General features: G+C 53.9%; 1 protein-coding gene across 1 annotated transcript in view; it reads right to left on the bottom strand.

The window, feature by feature from the left end:
• LOC122369171 (tumor necrosis factor receptor superfamily member 16-like) overlaps positions 1-16,665 on the bottom strand; it is a 45,000-nt gene that overhangs the window by 13,994 nt on the left and 14,341 nt on the right. The window contains exons 2-3 of the mRNA XM_043343683.1: positions 14,311-14,692; positions 2,685-2,828 (exon numbers count right to left, since the gene is read on the bottom strand). Of these exons, the coding sequence (XP_043199618.1) occupies positions 2,685-2,828; positions 14,311-14,692 (526 nt within the window). The remainder of the gene's footprint in view (positions 1-2,684; positions 2,829-14,310; positions 14,693-16,665) is intronic.

The raw sequence follows: 16,665 nt of genomic DNA, 5'->3' as shown, positions 1-16,665 counted from the left end.
CCCAATTCCTCTCTAGTCTACTTGTCTAGTCAGTTGACTGTTACGACGCTCTTGCGTTGTTCTATCTTACCTTGTCTTTTTATCAAGTCTTTTACTTTCTAGCCTTGGTATATAAGGTCTCTTGTTTTGAAACACTTGTTTTATTAGTGTGACGTTATGGGCGCAAAATGACCTTCGCAGTCGGCGCGCCCTAAAGCCCCAATAAACAAACAAACAAGCCGCAGGGAATAGGCGAGTCTGATCGGTCTTATTTGAGCAGACAGAAGTGAGACAAACCCAGGGCATGCACGACCTCACTGTCAAACAGAAAACCTCAGATTAACCATCCTCAGAAGACGACGGGGAACATGTTTAAATTTGACGACAAAAATGGAAACAGAATAAAAAGAACACGACAGCATCAGACACGACGGCGCCGGCAGGCCCAACCGGACACGGCGTCACGATAAGTGCTCGGCCAGCTGAATATGCCATCGGCACCCACCATCAGTGACATGGGCCTTACATTGTGACCGACAACCGCAGCCGGCTGCAGCTGGCCGCCGTCGGTCCATTAACTCAGCTGCAGAATGGTGTTTCTGAGCGGGAAACACGAGATCGGACCCTGCACGGCAGACACTCGGCAACACTTAGAGCACACTCGGCCCGCAGCAGACAGTTCTCATAAAGGACACTCAGCCCGCTGCGGACAGTCCTTAAAGGGGCCACTCGGCACGCTGCGGACAGCCCCTAGAGAGGACACTTTGGACAGTGGACACTTTGTCCGCTGCAGGCGCAGAATTAAATGGTTACTGGTGATTACGGCACTACGGTCGAGCTCACCGCTGAGGATGGTTCAGCCTTTCCGTCTGAATCAGCTTTCCGTCTGCATCACTCGTAGATAATCTCAATCCAATCTCAGACAAGTAAGACCCATGAAACCCGTTTCGGTAGTCGTTTCTGACCCCTCACCAGCCGTTTCTAATCACTCATCAGCCATCTCAATCCCATCTTAGATATCTTAATCCCTGGAAACCGTCTCAACAGCCTTTTCAGACCCTTCGGCAGCCGTTCGACCACTCATCAGCCGTATCGCATCTCTCAGTAGCCGTCTCCAACCTCTGAGCAGCCGTTTCAGACGTCTCAGACCCTGTTCAGCGGCCGTCTCGGTTACTGAGAGCCCGTGCCTGCGCCGGGGGCAGACCATGAGGCAGCAGTCGCCGCGCCGCCGCCGCCGCCGCCACCGTCATCGTCCAGTCATCGAGCCGGGAGGGGGAGGAGAGGGAGGCCCCGCCCCGCCGACGGGTGGTGGAGCAGGGTAGGGAGACCGGAGAAGGTAGAGAAGAGAAGCCAGGTAAAGGGGAACAGTAGTGATGATTCATGTTTAACAAGCCAGAGCAACAACATCAGATTGGCTATAGTGGGAGAGACTAGCAACAAAACGATGGATTACGAGCGTACCCGATGGGACAAAGGGAAACGACTGATGTGAGTAAGCGAGCACCGATTATTCGAGTGGCATGGTTGCCGCTGATATTAGCGAGGGATTCCAAGTCACGTCTGGCGCGGTTACCGGAATGTGCATCGGATCATGCCGAGAACGGCACGAATCACGACAAGTTCTGAACACGAACCAAGAGCCGAGGAACACTGCAAAGACCGCCTCCACACACGTTTCGTTGTTTAGCTATTCCTGATTGGCCTCCTTCACACCGCTGTCACCTCTGCCGAGTGAACTATGGACTGACGGCTGTATGACCGACCGGGGTACCCCAGGGGTCCGTCACCTGACCGCTGACCGCTCCCTCAGGAACAGACAGAGGATGGACAGCAGGCGGGCAGACCATCCTGTGATTCAATGAACCCGCCACTAATAGAACCAGTCGGGCGCATTGTGGGCGCACCATTACACCGCACTTACAGGCCGCCTTCCCGCCAACATGAATAAACCTAATATCCACTTGGGCGCAGCCGCTGGCGGCCACAAAGCCCCAGCGTCGCCGGCGGTGTTAATTCAGCACCCCGGACGCATATCAAACAGCCGCGCTCGGCCCGGCCGGCCCGGCGAGCGGCTCTCACGAGCAGTCGGCGCGGCGCGCGGTCCGCTCAAAACGCCGCTACAACACGCCGAGCGGCACTTGCATTTGCATCCGGGCTGCATGCATCACGGCCGTAATGTATTCATAATGATAATCATGGAAATGAGAACATCAGAGCTGCAATGCCCCTCGTCACGGCCAGGCCGGCGGCCGGGCAGCACTGACAAATTATAGGCGGACAGACGGCTCCGACAAATTAGACAGACGGACAAATGGCGCAACAAACTGGACTAGGCACACCGCACTTATTAACTGCGGCACAGCGCAGTCCGCGGGCCGGTACTCATGGCAGGCACAATCGAGCGGGCCGGTACTCATGGTATACGACCGTTTGCTGGACTGTCGGCAGGTAGGTAGTGCATGGACACATAGACCGACAGAAGAGAGACGCTCAAGACGATCCTACAGGCATCGACGATTAGAAGATCGGGATAAACGAGTATGAAGGAAGAACAGTCTGACAAGCAGCCAGGTGCATATGGTTTTACAAGCTAACGGCCAATGGACCAATGAGGCGAGCGATAGACAGCAAGTGCCGCCACTGTTATCCACATCGCCAACGCACGAACTATCCCGTCCCGTTGACCGTCCCACGTGGGCACTCACCGACGATGACGGTGCCCAGGATGCCGCAGTAGATGGGGATGTCGGAGGAGGCGTGCTCGGCCGGCCACGGGTCAGCCGCCGTGCCCGCAGACAGGGTCAGCTCCGAGCCCGAACCGCCCTCGCTCAGAACGTTGAACGACTTGTCTGAAACATGGTACAGAGACACGTTAGAACGCTTGGTTAGAGCGGAACATCCGAGCAGAATAGAGCGTATAAAGAACAAAGCTTAACATTACAGTCGAACAGAACAAAACAAGACCATACGATCACATCATGAGTTGGACAGAACACCCTAATAGAACACTTCTCCCAAGCACAAATCACTTTCAGCATTGAGTCTTAGAGGCTGCCTAGCCTGGTGCGGCAACAGACAAAAAACACTGGGAATGTCAGCGATCGTAGCACAACTTGCAGACATGACGTTCCACACGAATAGTTAGGCATTTGTCATGCAGCAAGCATTCAATGATAAGGGTTTCAATATGCAGAGCATTGCCGTAGCGGTGCTTTTTACGTCCCGAAATGACTAAAATGAATTTCTCCCATTTGACGACCATTGCGATGCAATGATAAAACAAGTCAAATATGTCGGGCCAGCCCTTTCAGCTCAAATCCACAAATATTCCAAACTGGACCAGAAGAATGCTGAGTCGTTTTTGCTATTCTCAGCAGAGGCGCTCAATCATCCGGTACGTCTGTGATCGGTCGGCATTAGCGTGCCTTTACATCCAGGCGGTACCCTGACGGCATTGTCGACGAGTTACGAGAGCAGGTATGTGTGTGCCGTCTACGCCGCGCCGAGAGACCCTAATGGTCACCGCACGACTGCGCACCGGCCAAATATCACAGAGTTAATTACGATAAATAGCGGCGGTGGAAACCTGCAGTTCTCAGCTGCATATTATACTGATCGGCGTCATTAACGTAATCAACGTGTTTTGCGAATTATCTCTCTGAGGTTCGGTTATGAGTAAGAATCTGTTTAATTGGACTGCAGCGCTCCCACGAGCAGTCGGCAGTGAGCACTCTGAAGATGGTCCTAAACGACATTAACTACAAATATTTATTCAATATGATACGACAGACATAGTAGGATAGGACAAACTGTAACAGGCCTCGACGAGTCACGAGCAATTTTGTGGTAATAGGGAGTGGTAACAGGGAAACGTCGCGTGTTGCATGCTCGGCGAGCGAGACATTGAGCTAGACAATGCGCGACAAGTAAGTGGCGACTGGTGCGCCCGCGACGGCCCGGCATGCGCGCCCCGCTCGGCCCGTAGTGTCCCGAGGTCGGGAGGGAAGGGAAGAGACAGACCGTGTGCCGGACTTTCGGTGGTGAAATCAGAGCCAGTAGCCCGTCTGTGTTGGTTGGTAGATAAGACGAAACTTGGTAGTTTCTGCGATGGATGTGGAATGCATCAAATAATCGGGACAGGGCCAGTAGATTCCCATGAGGTTTCGTCAGGCCGTGGCTGTAAATACGTTTTCTGTTTTGTTTGTTTCTTATTATTGTGAAATAAAGTTCCGAAATGTTGAGTATGAATGTGGTCTCTTGTGTTACCCGATATATTTTTATTGTTACTCAGCATTTGTGTTTCTTTTATCTGTCGGAGGACACTGCATTGCATTATTTTCCCTTCTCTGATCAATTTCAATCGTGAGAAATGTAGCATACTATCCAAGTCAAAATTTTTAGGCGCGCATTTTCGGTGTTATGTTTCTTATGTTGACCATGTTTCTTCTGTATATATACACTGCACCGTTTCGCCGTGAAGTTGAGCGGCCCACATTCGCGTTTTCCGTCAACATTGCCGACAAATTTTAACACCCTGCATGAAGTTATTTAGACACCTCAGGAAAATACTGCAATGGGGCAATCCCGCTAGCACTGCGGTGTGTGAATCAGTCGGACCGCGTGAGTTTACAACACCGTGGCCTGAGTTCACTGTAGACCTCGCCCGGTGTTTCGTTGTAAACGAGCCAGGCCGGGGAAGGACAGCTGATAGTCGCTGCATTCTTCATTCACGGTACCAGTACCTACTAGCAGGAATTATTAAACGAGGTGGCACAGCTACCAGGGTTGTCGACTCGAGACAGCGGTCCCACCGTCTTCAGTTGGGACTCAAGTAGTTGTTTATAGAGTACGGAGTCGGAACCGCCGGCCAACGCGACGGCCCGAGCACACTTCCCGAGGGCCATTGCGTCGGTCCACCGACGAACATCCTGGCCGAACTACCCGATCTGGACAGCTTCACTGAACTGGCCTGAACTAACAAAGTTCATGAGCTCGTACTGGTCCAACTAAACCAAAGAAAGAGGCCGTGGCCGATACTGATTTAACTTCTCCAGGCGTCATCGTTCAGCGACCAAGGCAAGAATTTCCCTCTGCAGATAACCATCCACTTTGCCATTCTCAGTCTTCCTTCCTCGTTCATGACATTTCCATTCCCTACCCCTGAGTCCTGACCCTGCCGTCCTAGGTCGTCCTGCCCCTGACGGCCCTGGCAGATCCTGTCCGCTGTCAGACACGTGGCCGGGACGGCCGCCTTTTCCGGAGAGCCCCTGCCCCGGCTCGCTCACACGGCTCACTGCAGCTGGGTCACAAATAAACAGAACATCCAGCCGGCCGAGCGGCCAGCCGGCCGGCCGGCAGGCAGCCTTTGAAAGGCCGGCGGACGGCCGCCGCCGGCACTGGCATGTTCGCTCGTCAATGGATCCGTGCAGACCGGTACACAGAGTCAGCGGAGCGTGCTGGGGGTACCGGGGAGGGTGGGGGTGGGCGGGGACCGGTGACATGGTCTGATGTCCGGGGGAGACAGATCAGGGGAGGGGCGACAGCCAGCCGGAAGGGCATGCAAATGTTTTCGGCGGAAAGGGTGGTGCAATTTTGCAGGGATTCGTCTCGGTTTGTGGTGACGAGGGATCTGAGATTGAGATGCAGCCGAGACGCCTGCTGTCAGGAGGGATGAGCCGAAGGGATTAGCCGGGAGTGTTACGTAAAATGGGTCACCTTTTCACCGCGTATTATCCAATCTCGGCCGCCAGGTCTGGGGGTCGCCCACAGTCACCTCAGGTTAGGCCTCGTCAGTTCTGGGTCACAGCTGGGTCACCTCTGTGACCTCTCCAGCGACCGCAGGTCACCCTGGAGGTCATCTTACCGCTGTCTGCGAATAGGGCGCTTGAATCGGCCGACCCAATTATCACGCTAATACCATTTCGGGCCTTTCACTTCTCCAAACATGCTCTAAGCCGAGCTCCGCCAGCCCACAGTCCTGCCGCATAAGACGCCACATTTTCCGGGCCTCACCATCAAGAAACCATCGGCCAGCCGCAGCCACCCAGCGAACAGAATTAAACTTTCCGAATCGTCATTTAAAGCCCGTCATCACTTTTGACGACCCCGGGCGGCGATCCGACGTCTAGTCAGTTGATTCACGGCGCTCACTTCTCAAGAGGGCGGCAAGTAACCATCAGCCATGATCAGACCACACCTTTTGTGGAAACGGCCAGCGCGAGAGGTGTCACCTGCGGCAGATGGGCCTCTAAACGCGCCCTCCATTTGTCACGATAATTGCAGTCATTCGCGTCACTATTTGATTTATCCCGGCGCGGCGAATGGCGCACCGATTTGATGGATCGGTGCCTGCGGCGGTGGAATAGATCGGGACCGGAGAGGAGCGACGATAGACGCACGAGAACTCATCAGCTGCCGCCCACCGCCCACTGCTGCCGCCCAAGGGCGGCTTAAGTCTTTAAAGAGACTACAGCAAACTATCTTTCCTAGAAACTGTACAGAACCACGGTCCGTGCAACTTAACCCGCGCGGGGCTGGGGTCTCCAGCCGAACGCGCGGGGCTGGGGGGGGGTAAATTTTACCCCCCCCCCCCCCTGTTATCTCCCGAACTAATGGTCCGATTTGGAAAATTCAAACGCCAATCGAAAGCTCTCATCACGAACTACTAAAAATATGTACTTAATTTAAAGTTTGAGGTCAAGGTCAAGGTCAGGTCAAGGGTACAAATTGCAAGTTTCTACAGTATCGGCCTTGCACCGTAGTTGCCGAAGAATGGAGTCATGGACTGAGACTGATTGCCCAAAACGTGTTCTTAGGCTACCAAGACAATACTCGTTGCATACAATATCATTCAGAGGTCAAGGTCAAGGTCAGGTCAGGTCAGGTCAGGTCACCAAAAAACAAAATATAGAAAAGGGCATGTGCGACACATGTTTTATGGGTCATTTTACTCATAGAATTCAATAGGCACACTCAATAAGTGATATGGACCACCTCTGGATGAATTTCAGGTCGAGGTCAGGTCAAGGTCAGGTCAAGTGAGGTCAAATTTTGAAGTTGGTTGTTAAGGCCTAAAAAGGTGTCTATCTGATGCAGTTTTTCACGGCGAATCGAATGGTGCTATTTTTGTTTCCGTACGAGGTCTAGAACTTCCAAAAAAGTCATTTTTCAAAAAATTTGTGTGTCGTGACGTCATAAAATTTTGAATAACTCCCACATTTTTGAACCGATTCTTCTAAAATTTGGTATGTAGGTGCACATAGACCACTTCTCTGACATATATTCCGTTTTTTTCGATAGACTCAAAATTTTGGATTTTATAATGATTTTCCCAAAAAAATCAGTTTTTTGAAAAAATTTAGGCCAAAATCCAAAATTTTCAAAAAACCGAGATAGCCATTTGATAGACAAAGTAAAATTACGTATAACCTTTTTTGTTACGTCTTGATTCCTTTAAAAATGAAGATGTTAGCGGCGTTTGAACTTTTGCCGTTTTTGATGCGAAAATGGCGAACATGACGTCACTAAAACGTCAATTTCTCAAAAATTTTCCGACAGATTTCGCTCAAATTTTCAGGGTACGTGTCAAATTGATGTAAGAAAAGGTACTGAAAGTTTGGCGGCGCTGCGCGCCGCCGTTTTTGAGATATCGCAAAAATTCGCGAGGGGGGGTAAAATTTACCCCCCCAGCCCCGCGCGGGTTAACCCGCGCCCTGCTGGGGGGGGGGTGTTTGAACACCCCCCTTGTGGTTTTTCGCGAATATCTCAAAAACGGCGGCGCGGAGCGCCGCCGTTTTTGGTACACCTTATCATACATCAATTCTACACATGTTGTGAAAATTTCAGACCAAGTTCATTCAAGGTCAGGTCACCAGGTCACTTGAAGTGACCTCACCTCATAAAAACTTTCAATGTCTGTCATAGCTACACCGAGTGACCGATCACTTTGAAACTTTCAGCGATTGCTCAGGGCAATAGCATGTACAAAATGTATATCTCAGAATTTTGATATCGATGACCTAAGGTCAGGTCAATTTTGCGACCTCGCCATTATAAGTCAATGGGACAAAATTGGAATGCGCCTCTTTTGGATGCAAGACATTATAAACACTCCCAAACACCGAATTACAAGTGGTTTAGACACACTGAACATGGAAATGGTGTCCGTGACCCTTGTTTATGCCCTGAGGTCATCTTAGGTCACGAATGGTATCTAACAGTTTTTCGCAAATAACTTTTGATAGAGGCATGCTAGAGCGATGAAAACGCCTTAAATGTGTTCAGCTCGACGATACGGATCGACTGATATGCAACATGACCCTTTCCGGTCAGGTCATGACCTTGACCTGAGGTCAAATTTTCAAGTTGACCTTACAAGGTCAAGTTATAGTTCATTCGATGCGTCTTGACGAGAGGAACACGATGCCGGTAAAAGTAAGCTCGTACAAGGCTTGGGTCAAAAGTTATTGCAGAAAAACTGTTTCCGAAAAAATCGGCTATTTTTGCAGTTTTTGCCCCCTGCAGGCAAAACCGTTGACGTTAGGTCAAATCTGAGAGAATTACTCAGAAAGGGCGTTAATAGGGCTATCGAATGCGCTTTTCCGCGGCGCTGTAGCTCTATTGGTTCCCGAGTTATGCGTTGGCTTCTTGGAATTTTTCGACATTCGACCTGGAAATCGGCGAAATTTTGCCTTCAATGACCTCTGGTGACCTGACCTTTGACCTGACCAAAAAATTGACCGAAGTGATTTCGTCATTATTTTTTACGCTCTTTCGAACGCCGCCTTCCGCGTATCGCTACGTGGCCCAGGAGCCGAGTAAGAAGGGGGGGTGTTCAAACACCCCCCCCCCCCCCAGCAGGGCGTGGAAATCCAGGACCCCCAGCCGGGCGCGGGTTAAGCCAAGACTACTTATGGTCAATACTTGCAGTCCGTTAGCTCTCGCCAAACTGACAACAGGAGACCGACAGCTATGGCCTTGCCGACAGCTGTCTTCGACAGTTACCTAAAGTGCTGCGAGCTGAGCAAACTTCGTTGACATTCCGCGTGAGAGCGCTGTAGCGCCGACAGCGGACATGACACCCTCACCGCCGCCGCCGCCGCCGCCGCCGCCGCCATCGCGGCCGATCAACGCGGGCGGCCAGGGCGGCACCGTGTCGTTGCTAAGTGAGATCTCTGTTCAGGCCGCGACCAGCGGAGCCGGCTGGCGGTCCACCCATGTCCGGCTCGCGCCGCCAGACAGACGAAGCCGCCATCTCCGTCTCCGGCTTCTCCCAACTGAGCAGGAGATTGTGCGCGAGACTGGCCTAACGGCTGCCTGCGGGTGAGCGAGCCGCGAGGCCGGGGCGAGCACCCACGCCCGGGGGCCCGCCCGACGGACGGTCGTAGCATGTGTCACCCGCGGCCGGCTGGCCGGATACCGCTGCAGACCCGCCGCGTGACGCAATGTTATTCCCAGCGGGCACTTTGAAGCGCCGGCGGACCCCGGGCGGCCGGCCACCGCAGCGTCCCGCAGAACTGTGGACCGTGCGTCCGTCCGTCTGTCCGTCCGTCCGTACATCTGTGCACGCTTCTTACAACTGTCCGTGCTGTTCTGTTCCGTTAGTTCCCTTCCACAATCGCGTCTGACGCATCACGGCGCACATCTGTATTCAGTGGTTGCGCTAATCTCACTATGTCCCATGAAATTCTAAACGGCGTTCCCACGACATCTCTCCAGCCTCCAAAGTTTCCCACCGAACAATTCACCAATAAGGCATCACCGGGGCCGACAGAGCATATTTGGGGGACCGGTCGGCTACCATTAGTGCTCGGTCACCAGATCCGCGAGAGTCACTCGGGACCAACCAGAGGGCCGAAACGGATCTCGTCTGTCCCACTGTCTATCTCGAGTATCGATTTCAATGCCGTCTAATGGTCACAGCTGATCCGATGGATTGACTTGAGCCAGTCTATGTTCCGCCAAACGCCCGGCCATCTGCTTGTGGAGAGGACGTGAGTGGTCGCGGCGGGTCCACCTCGCCCCGGGTCGGCCGGGAACTGACCGGTGTCAAATGGCGGTGTCCGGTGTAAGGCCGTTAGCGCCGACCATTAGTTGTCTGTGCGTGGAAGGGTCGGTCATTAACGCACAGGAAACGCACGGCGGTGCCACCGAGATGGAAGAAATTGACGAGTGGGGATTTGTTGGTTTGTCGGCCGTGTAATTCACACGAGGCTGTAACAGTAGCCACGGCAGACGACCACGCAAAACGATACAGGATACACCGGAGATGACAGCTTTGCCCGATATTGAGATAGACTAAGGAGTGATGAGTGATGAGCCATGCTCGAACTGCCAGTATGCGGTCTGAAGAACTGCATCTCCTGTCACCATTCCACCAGCCCGTCGGCGTCACGTTCAGTAACTTTGGCCGGATGTGCCCATAAAGCTCACCATCGTCACGGATCGAACTCACGCCGGTCACGTGACTCACCCATCTCGCCGGTCACCAATCATCGGTCGGTGAGGAAACTCACGGCGGCGCTCGTGACTACTCCCGACTCCCGACTACTGGGCGGCGGAAAAACGCCCAGTAGTCGGGAGAGCGCTACTGCTGCTGCCGGCGGTGGGAGTATAGCACGGAGCTCCGCCGCAGTGCACGTGCAGTGTGCAGCCGAGCGGCGCGTCGCGGCAGCCAGGCACGCACAACTGACGGGTCGGCATGTCCGGCCTCTCAGCAGTCGGGTGCCACTTCAAAGGGACCAATACCGGGTGATTTATGGTTGCATAGCTGAGGATTTCTGGACTACAATAAGAATGAGGAAGGAGGTGAGGCTAAAGATGCTGAAAGCACAGTGACGGATGGGTGTCGAAACAATTCATAACAAAACAAAGACGGAGAAGCAGAGTGAAGATGAGTTGGCGGACTGGTTGATGATAAGGTGATTGATGGTTGATGGGCGCAGATAAGCTGATATCTCGGTACGTTTGACCCTGTGCCTTCGTTATACCCTCTCTGTACATTCTGTAATTATATCTTGGAGAAACGCAGCTACCTATCCATCCGCCATCCTCAGCTCTTAATCTCTCCTCCCTCCACATCTCTCTCTCTCTCTCTCTCTCTCTCTCTCTCTCTCTCTCTCTCTCTCTCTCTCTCTCTCTCTCTCTCTCTCTCTCTCTCTCTCTCCCTCTCTCTCTCTCTCTCATCTCGACCACTTCACCCCCACTCCGCTCTCCGACCGACACCAAACCCACCACTTTGCCAGCCCCGATCGGCGCACATCCACTCCACCTCGCCCTCAGGATCGGCAAGGTAATGAGACGACCCCGCGAGCCGCACAGGGGCGCACCCAGAGCGCGCTCCCCCGCACACCCCCAGCACGCAGCGGGATCCTCCTCCCCTGCTCCGCTGGCGCCGCCTGCGCCCAGACGACGCACCCCGTTATTAGCGTGGTGAGATGCCGGCGGCGGCGGACGGCGGGGCGGCGGCGCTGCGCTGGCGAGCTGGTGTGAAAATTACAGACTGTGGGGCCGTAATGGTAACAGGCGGCTGGCTGGGCCGCGGGCGGCAGCCGTCACGGCCGCATGCTGCTCGTCGGAATGCTGATAAGAACGTCCGTGGTCAGCCGCAGCGACCACTGACTGTCGATCGGTGGCCACTGACCAGACGCTGACCACTGACCAGACCCTGACCACTGACCAGGCTCTGACCACCAGCAGACGCTGACCGCTGACCAGACGCTGACCGCTGACTATAGACGCTGACCACTGACCAGACGCCGACCAAAGGCGGACATTGGTGGTCAGACGGAGCGACCGAGGCAGACACTTTCTTTCTTCTTTGACCAGCCGGTTCGACACGCACGCACTGGTGCGGTCGGCAGCAGTGGAACGATTCGTGAGAGGTAAACCGAACTACGTTCCACATAAAGGCACAACTCGTGCGTGGTGCGTGTGATAGTCAGCTGTCAATGAACGGATAAAGGCGCAATGCCACTCTCAGCAGACACCCGTGACTGCCTGCAGAGTGCAGACAAGCCACTCGACTTTACAAGTCGCGATCGATCGATCTCCCGGCTCAGATCAGCAACAGCCAAGACTCTGCTCCATCAGGAATGACAATCTGTCTGCCTTGCTCGATGCCGCTATTTGCTCCAATTAGTCCGTCGGCAATAATCCACCGTCCCCATCGTCCCGTTGTCGACCTAACAACTTATACGTTGATCCCGTCTCCCATGGCCCAGTCTTCCAAGGAGCACCACTAGTCTCGCAATGTGCACCACATGTTGACCGCCGACCGGCCCTCTCTCAACAGTGGCCCATTGTCAGAAATCGGCGACCACCCGAGTCCCCCGAGCCAGCTGTGCACCGCCGGGTGGTCCTCGGCGCGTCTCCGTGCCGTCTCTGTCCTCTGTCTCTCCGCTGTGTGTGGGAGCATCTGCGCCCCTGACCGGCTCCGTCCCACCGGTAATCCCTCACAGCTACCACACACAGCTGCCGAAGGAATGGGCACTACAGACCACTTGTCAACACAGGCGTCTGAAGAGGCGGAGGACCCTCCCTCCTCCCCAGCCGTCCGGCGTCCGCAGGTATCCCCAGCTCGCCTCTCCCGCTCACTCTCGGTCGACGGAGACGGGACACACCGACCCAGAATGCGCCTGTTGATCGCTTCGGTGCACCGCTAAAGGTGGACTCCTTTCTGTCATGTGGTCGATACTGGGCCGGCCGCCGCTACCCAGCACACAAAGCAGCGGCCGCGTGCCGGTCATTCCAGCGGCGGCGTGCCCTGTTCAGAGAGCGCTGACGGAGCGTCTCTCTGGCCGCTAATTGGTCGTCGCTGCCGCCGGGTAGTCGTGATCCGGCACAATTCCCTCGGGCAAAAACTGGCCGACCTTCGTCGGTAGCCGCGTGCACGGATGCATGCAAATACGCGGGGCCGATGGCGGGCAGACCGGCCGGCCGGCCGGGCGGCGGCCCGCCTCCCGCAGGGCGGCTGTCGGCGGCCGCGCGGCGCGGAGCCGGGGGCACCTCAGATCCACCGACACGGCCCTTCGTCAGACAGCCGCAATCAGTCCTCGGCCCTAATCTGGCATTGGCTCGTAACCGGCCCTGTAAACACGCTTTTTGCACGCATGCGGCTTGCAGGCAATCATCGCGATACAAGCGCGCAGTCGGGTGCGCGCGCGCCGGTTGTTTTCGGCGCTGTTTAACTCGTTCCGGGATCGCATACCTGTGAGTGATTATTTGCGCCGGACGGCCTTTGAGGAGCCGCTTTGCGTGCGCGTGAATGAGCTCGGGGCCGGCGCTCAGAAGTCGATTCACCCGCCGACACTGACTGGGATGGGCGGTGGCTGTGCCGTTCCCAAGGTGATTGTGGCCATTGGCGGGGCAGCGGCGGCCCCAATAAAACGGGTAGCAGCCGTAAATTGCCACCCGTGGACGGGTTAGTGTGGAAACACGTCACTCTGGGAGCAGATATATGTAAGGCAAACTGCCCGTTGAACACTCGAAAACAGCGTGCGACTAACCATCGCGACCGCCGCTACAAACGCCAAAGGAAAAACGGGCAATAAAAACGGCATTACCGCCACTGGATCCAGCTTTGGTCGTCGCGACGGCCCCATTGTCAGCAAACATGCCAACTACTGAATGAAAGCGCGAGTGTCGCCGAGCTGCGGCCTCGTGACCGGGGTGCCGTGGTCTGCTATTTACCCTCACTCCGCGGTCTGCGGCGAGTGTTCCGTCTCAGGGGAGCGGCGCCTGTCCACTGAGGACACACCGACCGGTCGCCAGGGATCAGTGGTTCATGTCAGAACCGAGATGTCAGCAGATGCCGGGCAGTCAGTGGTCCGATGGCATGGACCAATTGGACGTTTGAATGCTTTTCTTCCATTTCAATGTGGTTAACGTGCTCACTCAAGCGTTCGGGCTTTTTACCGTGATTGTTTACCTATAGCCAAGTATAGGCAAACATTCCATTGGATGGAGAGTTGTGTGCACTTTGAACTAAAAACAAAGCTCATAAGACGAAACATATCTCCAAAGATAACACCACAAGAACCGTACAAAAAGCAGAAGTGATCGAAATGAAACGATCTGGAACACGAACGAAAATAAACCATCAGCACAAATGGTGTTCTTTTGGGTTTTGTTGTGTTATTTGATCGTCTATCAGACCTGACACCGAACACGCTCCCCGCAGGCCATGTGCTCTGGTCACGGCCAAGGCGTGTTACACAAGTCATCCTCGGAGACGGCGACATTCTACGACACGAATCCACTACATAGCACACCACGCGGAGGTTATACCGTGCACCCTACACGCCCGTCCGGCGGACTGGTCCGTCTACTCACCCATGCAGACGGTATCCTGCGTGGCCGTGCAGTTCTGGATGTTCACCTGGTCGGCACGGCACACGGAGCAGCGCACGCACTCGCGCACGGCGCCGCGCTCGCCCTGGTGGCTGTACGTGTCCTCTGGACAGGCGCGGCACACGGCGTTATGGTGCGGCGAGCACGGCCGCGACGCGCCGTGGCCGGGCCGGCAGAGGCGGCACGGCCGGCAGGCGCCCGCCTGCGGGTCCAACCAGTGGCCGGGCGCGCACTCGCAGACCGTGTCGGCGTCGGCCGTGCACGGGCTCGTCTGGCGGGCGTGCTCGGGACACCGCGTGCAGCAGCGGCTGCCCAGCCGGTACTGGTCGGGACCGCACTCCAGAGCGCTGGCCAGCGGCAGCGCCTGTGGACAGGACGGTGGGGTCAGACTCACGGCTAGAAGAGGTCTGACGTAAAAAACTGACAACAATGCACCAAATAGGCATTGCACAGTGATTGCAAAGTGGAAACGTACACAGTGATCATCACAGCGAAACATTATTGCCTCCTGCCGGTAAAGGATGTATCTCTGCCTTGACCTATAATACAGGATGTCCCATTCGTGGAGGTAAATCGCATGCTTTCATATTGGATTTAACAAGTTTGCAACACATCATTCCAGTTCATGCACGTTCCCCGGAACAGTAACCACTGATGTCAGTGACATGCACTATTACACGATTTTCCATTAGCCCAAATGATGATAAGTGAGGTTTATCGGTGCACCAGATCCGACTTATCATGCCGCACCCACCGCCTAGCCCACACCGAAGGCGCTCCTGCAATATGTCACGAATATCAAACATCTGACCGGCTCGTCCCCAGATGCAGCGGCCCGACTGAGCCGGGCCCGTCCCCAGCCACATCAACTCCGTAAATAAATCGCGACGTCCACTGTTATGATGCCGTCACGGGAACCACTGCCCCGCTCGTGATCTGATCAATTCACGCCTGGACCTGTCCCAGCCCGCCCAGCTCGTGCTCTAGGACCGAACTATGTAGAGCCCGTATGTCCCCTGTCACCTCAGCTAGAGGATGGGGGGGTCACCCAGGGCGGCAGGGGAGGGGGAGAGGGCGGAGGAGCAGCCGCACCGGCGCACACTGGTCGGAAACGCCCTCACGAGAGGCCACGGGCGATTCCGGAGTTTCGGATTATTTTTTATATAGATCGATTTGAAATTGATCAAATTATTATAGTTAAGCCAAAAAAACTAATCCGGGTGACCAAAAATAACTGTAATCAGCCCCCGAAGATGGGGTATCCCAGAACTCGGAAACTGACGCGGAGCAAGAGGTTTCTTGAGACGGATATTCAGAGTCTTATTACTGATAGACACCAAATTGAAATCCCACATATTATGCATCAAAATGTTTGTTATGAAGTTGCCGACTGGTCAGTGCAAATTTTTTGGTATACTTTTTCCCCAACTAAGATCTACTGTAGCTTTTTTATGAGGGCTCTCCTAGAGTGATTCTGGAATATAACTGCAAAGTTTAGGTAAGGAAACAACAGGTAGTCCCATCTAGTCCCACTCTGATTTTTTGTGAGATGAAGCAGGATTTAAATTTACCGGGTGGCCCAGAAAAAACGTTCCGAACTTTGGAAGCCTATATATCAAATACGAGTACAAATAACGAGCCAAAATTTTCATCAAGTTTGCGTCATTTCTTTGCGCATTGGTATGCCAAATTATAACACTATACCATCATTTTCAAGCTGGCAATCTTGAGTTGAATTAAGCAAGACGTTTTTGCTTTTTTTGCCGATGTCAAACGATAGTGATGATTGGGTTAGACGTCCCATGTTATAAAAAAGAATAAAAAATAGAGCACGTGAATGAAACCAACACGTATGTTCTTATTTTAAATATTTTTGTCTCACTTATGTGCCAAATATTCAAATACTGAGCCAAAATGGTGCTCATGGATGTCATTCGTTTCAACACCAAATCATGTTTCGAGCAGGAGTGGCACGTTGCATGGATTACTTCTGATTACCCTCCTTTCAGTAGATTAAACAGTAAATCGACCGGATAAGGAAAACAAACTAAAGCAGACTGGTTCCTGTGCCAGAATACCACAGAATAGCTTATGAAAAACAACATTGCCAGCAGATGACAAAAAAAAAACTGGTTGAAAAGCTACCTTTTCCCAGGAATGTCAGCCAGGAAAGCATTTGAGCCACAAGATGGTTAGAAAACTGGATACTTCTTCTGATGCCGCTGGCACATAGCCATCGTGGTTGCCTGAGGGAATGTGTCATCCTGAGACCCGAACCATCAATGAGACTAGCTGCCAGTAGAAGTCATGGCTCTAGGCCGCGGTGCCGCGGGGTGA

Source organism: Amphibalanus amphitrite, unplaced genomic scaffold (genome assembly GCF_019059575.1).
Source record: "Amphibalanus amphitrite isolate SeventyFive unplaced genomic scaffold, NRLGWU_Aamphi_draft 000033F_arrow, whole genome shotgun sequence".
Classification (NCBI taxonomy): Eukaryota; Metazoa; Arthropoda; class Thecostraca; order Balanomorpha; family Balanidae; genus Amphibalanus; species Amphibalanus amphitrite.
Note: the sequence above shows the minus strand (reverse complement) of the source record. Positions and strands in the feature narration are given on the sequence as shown.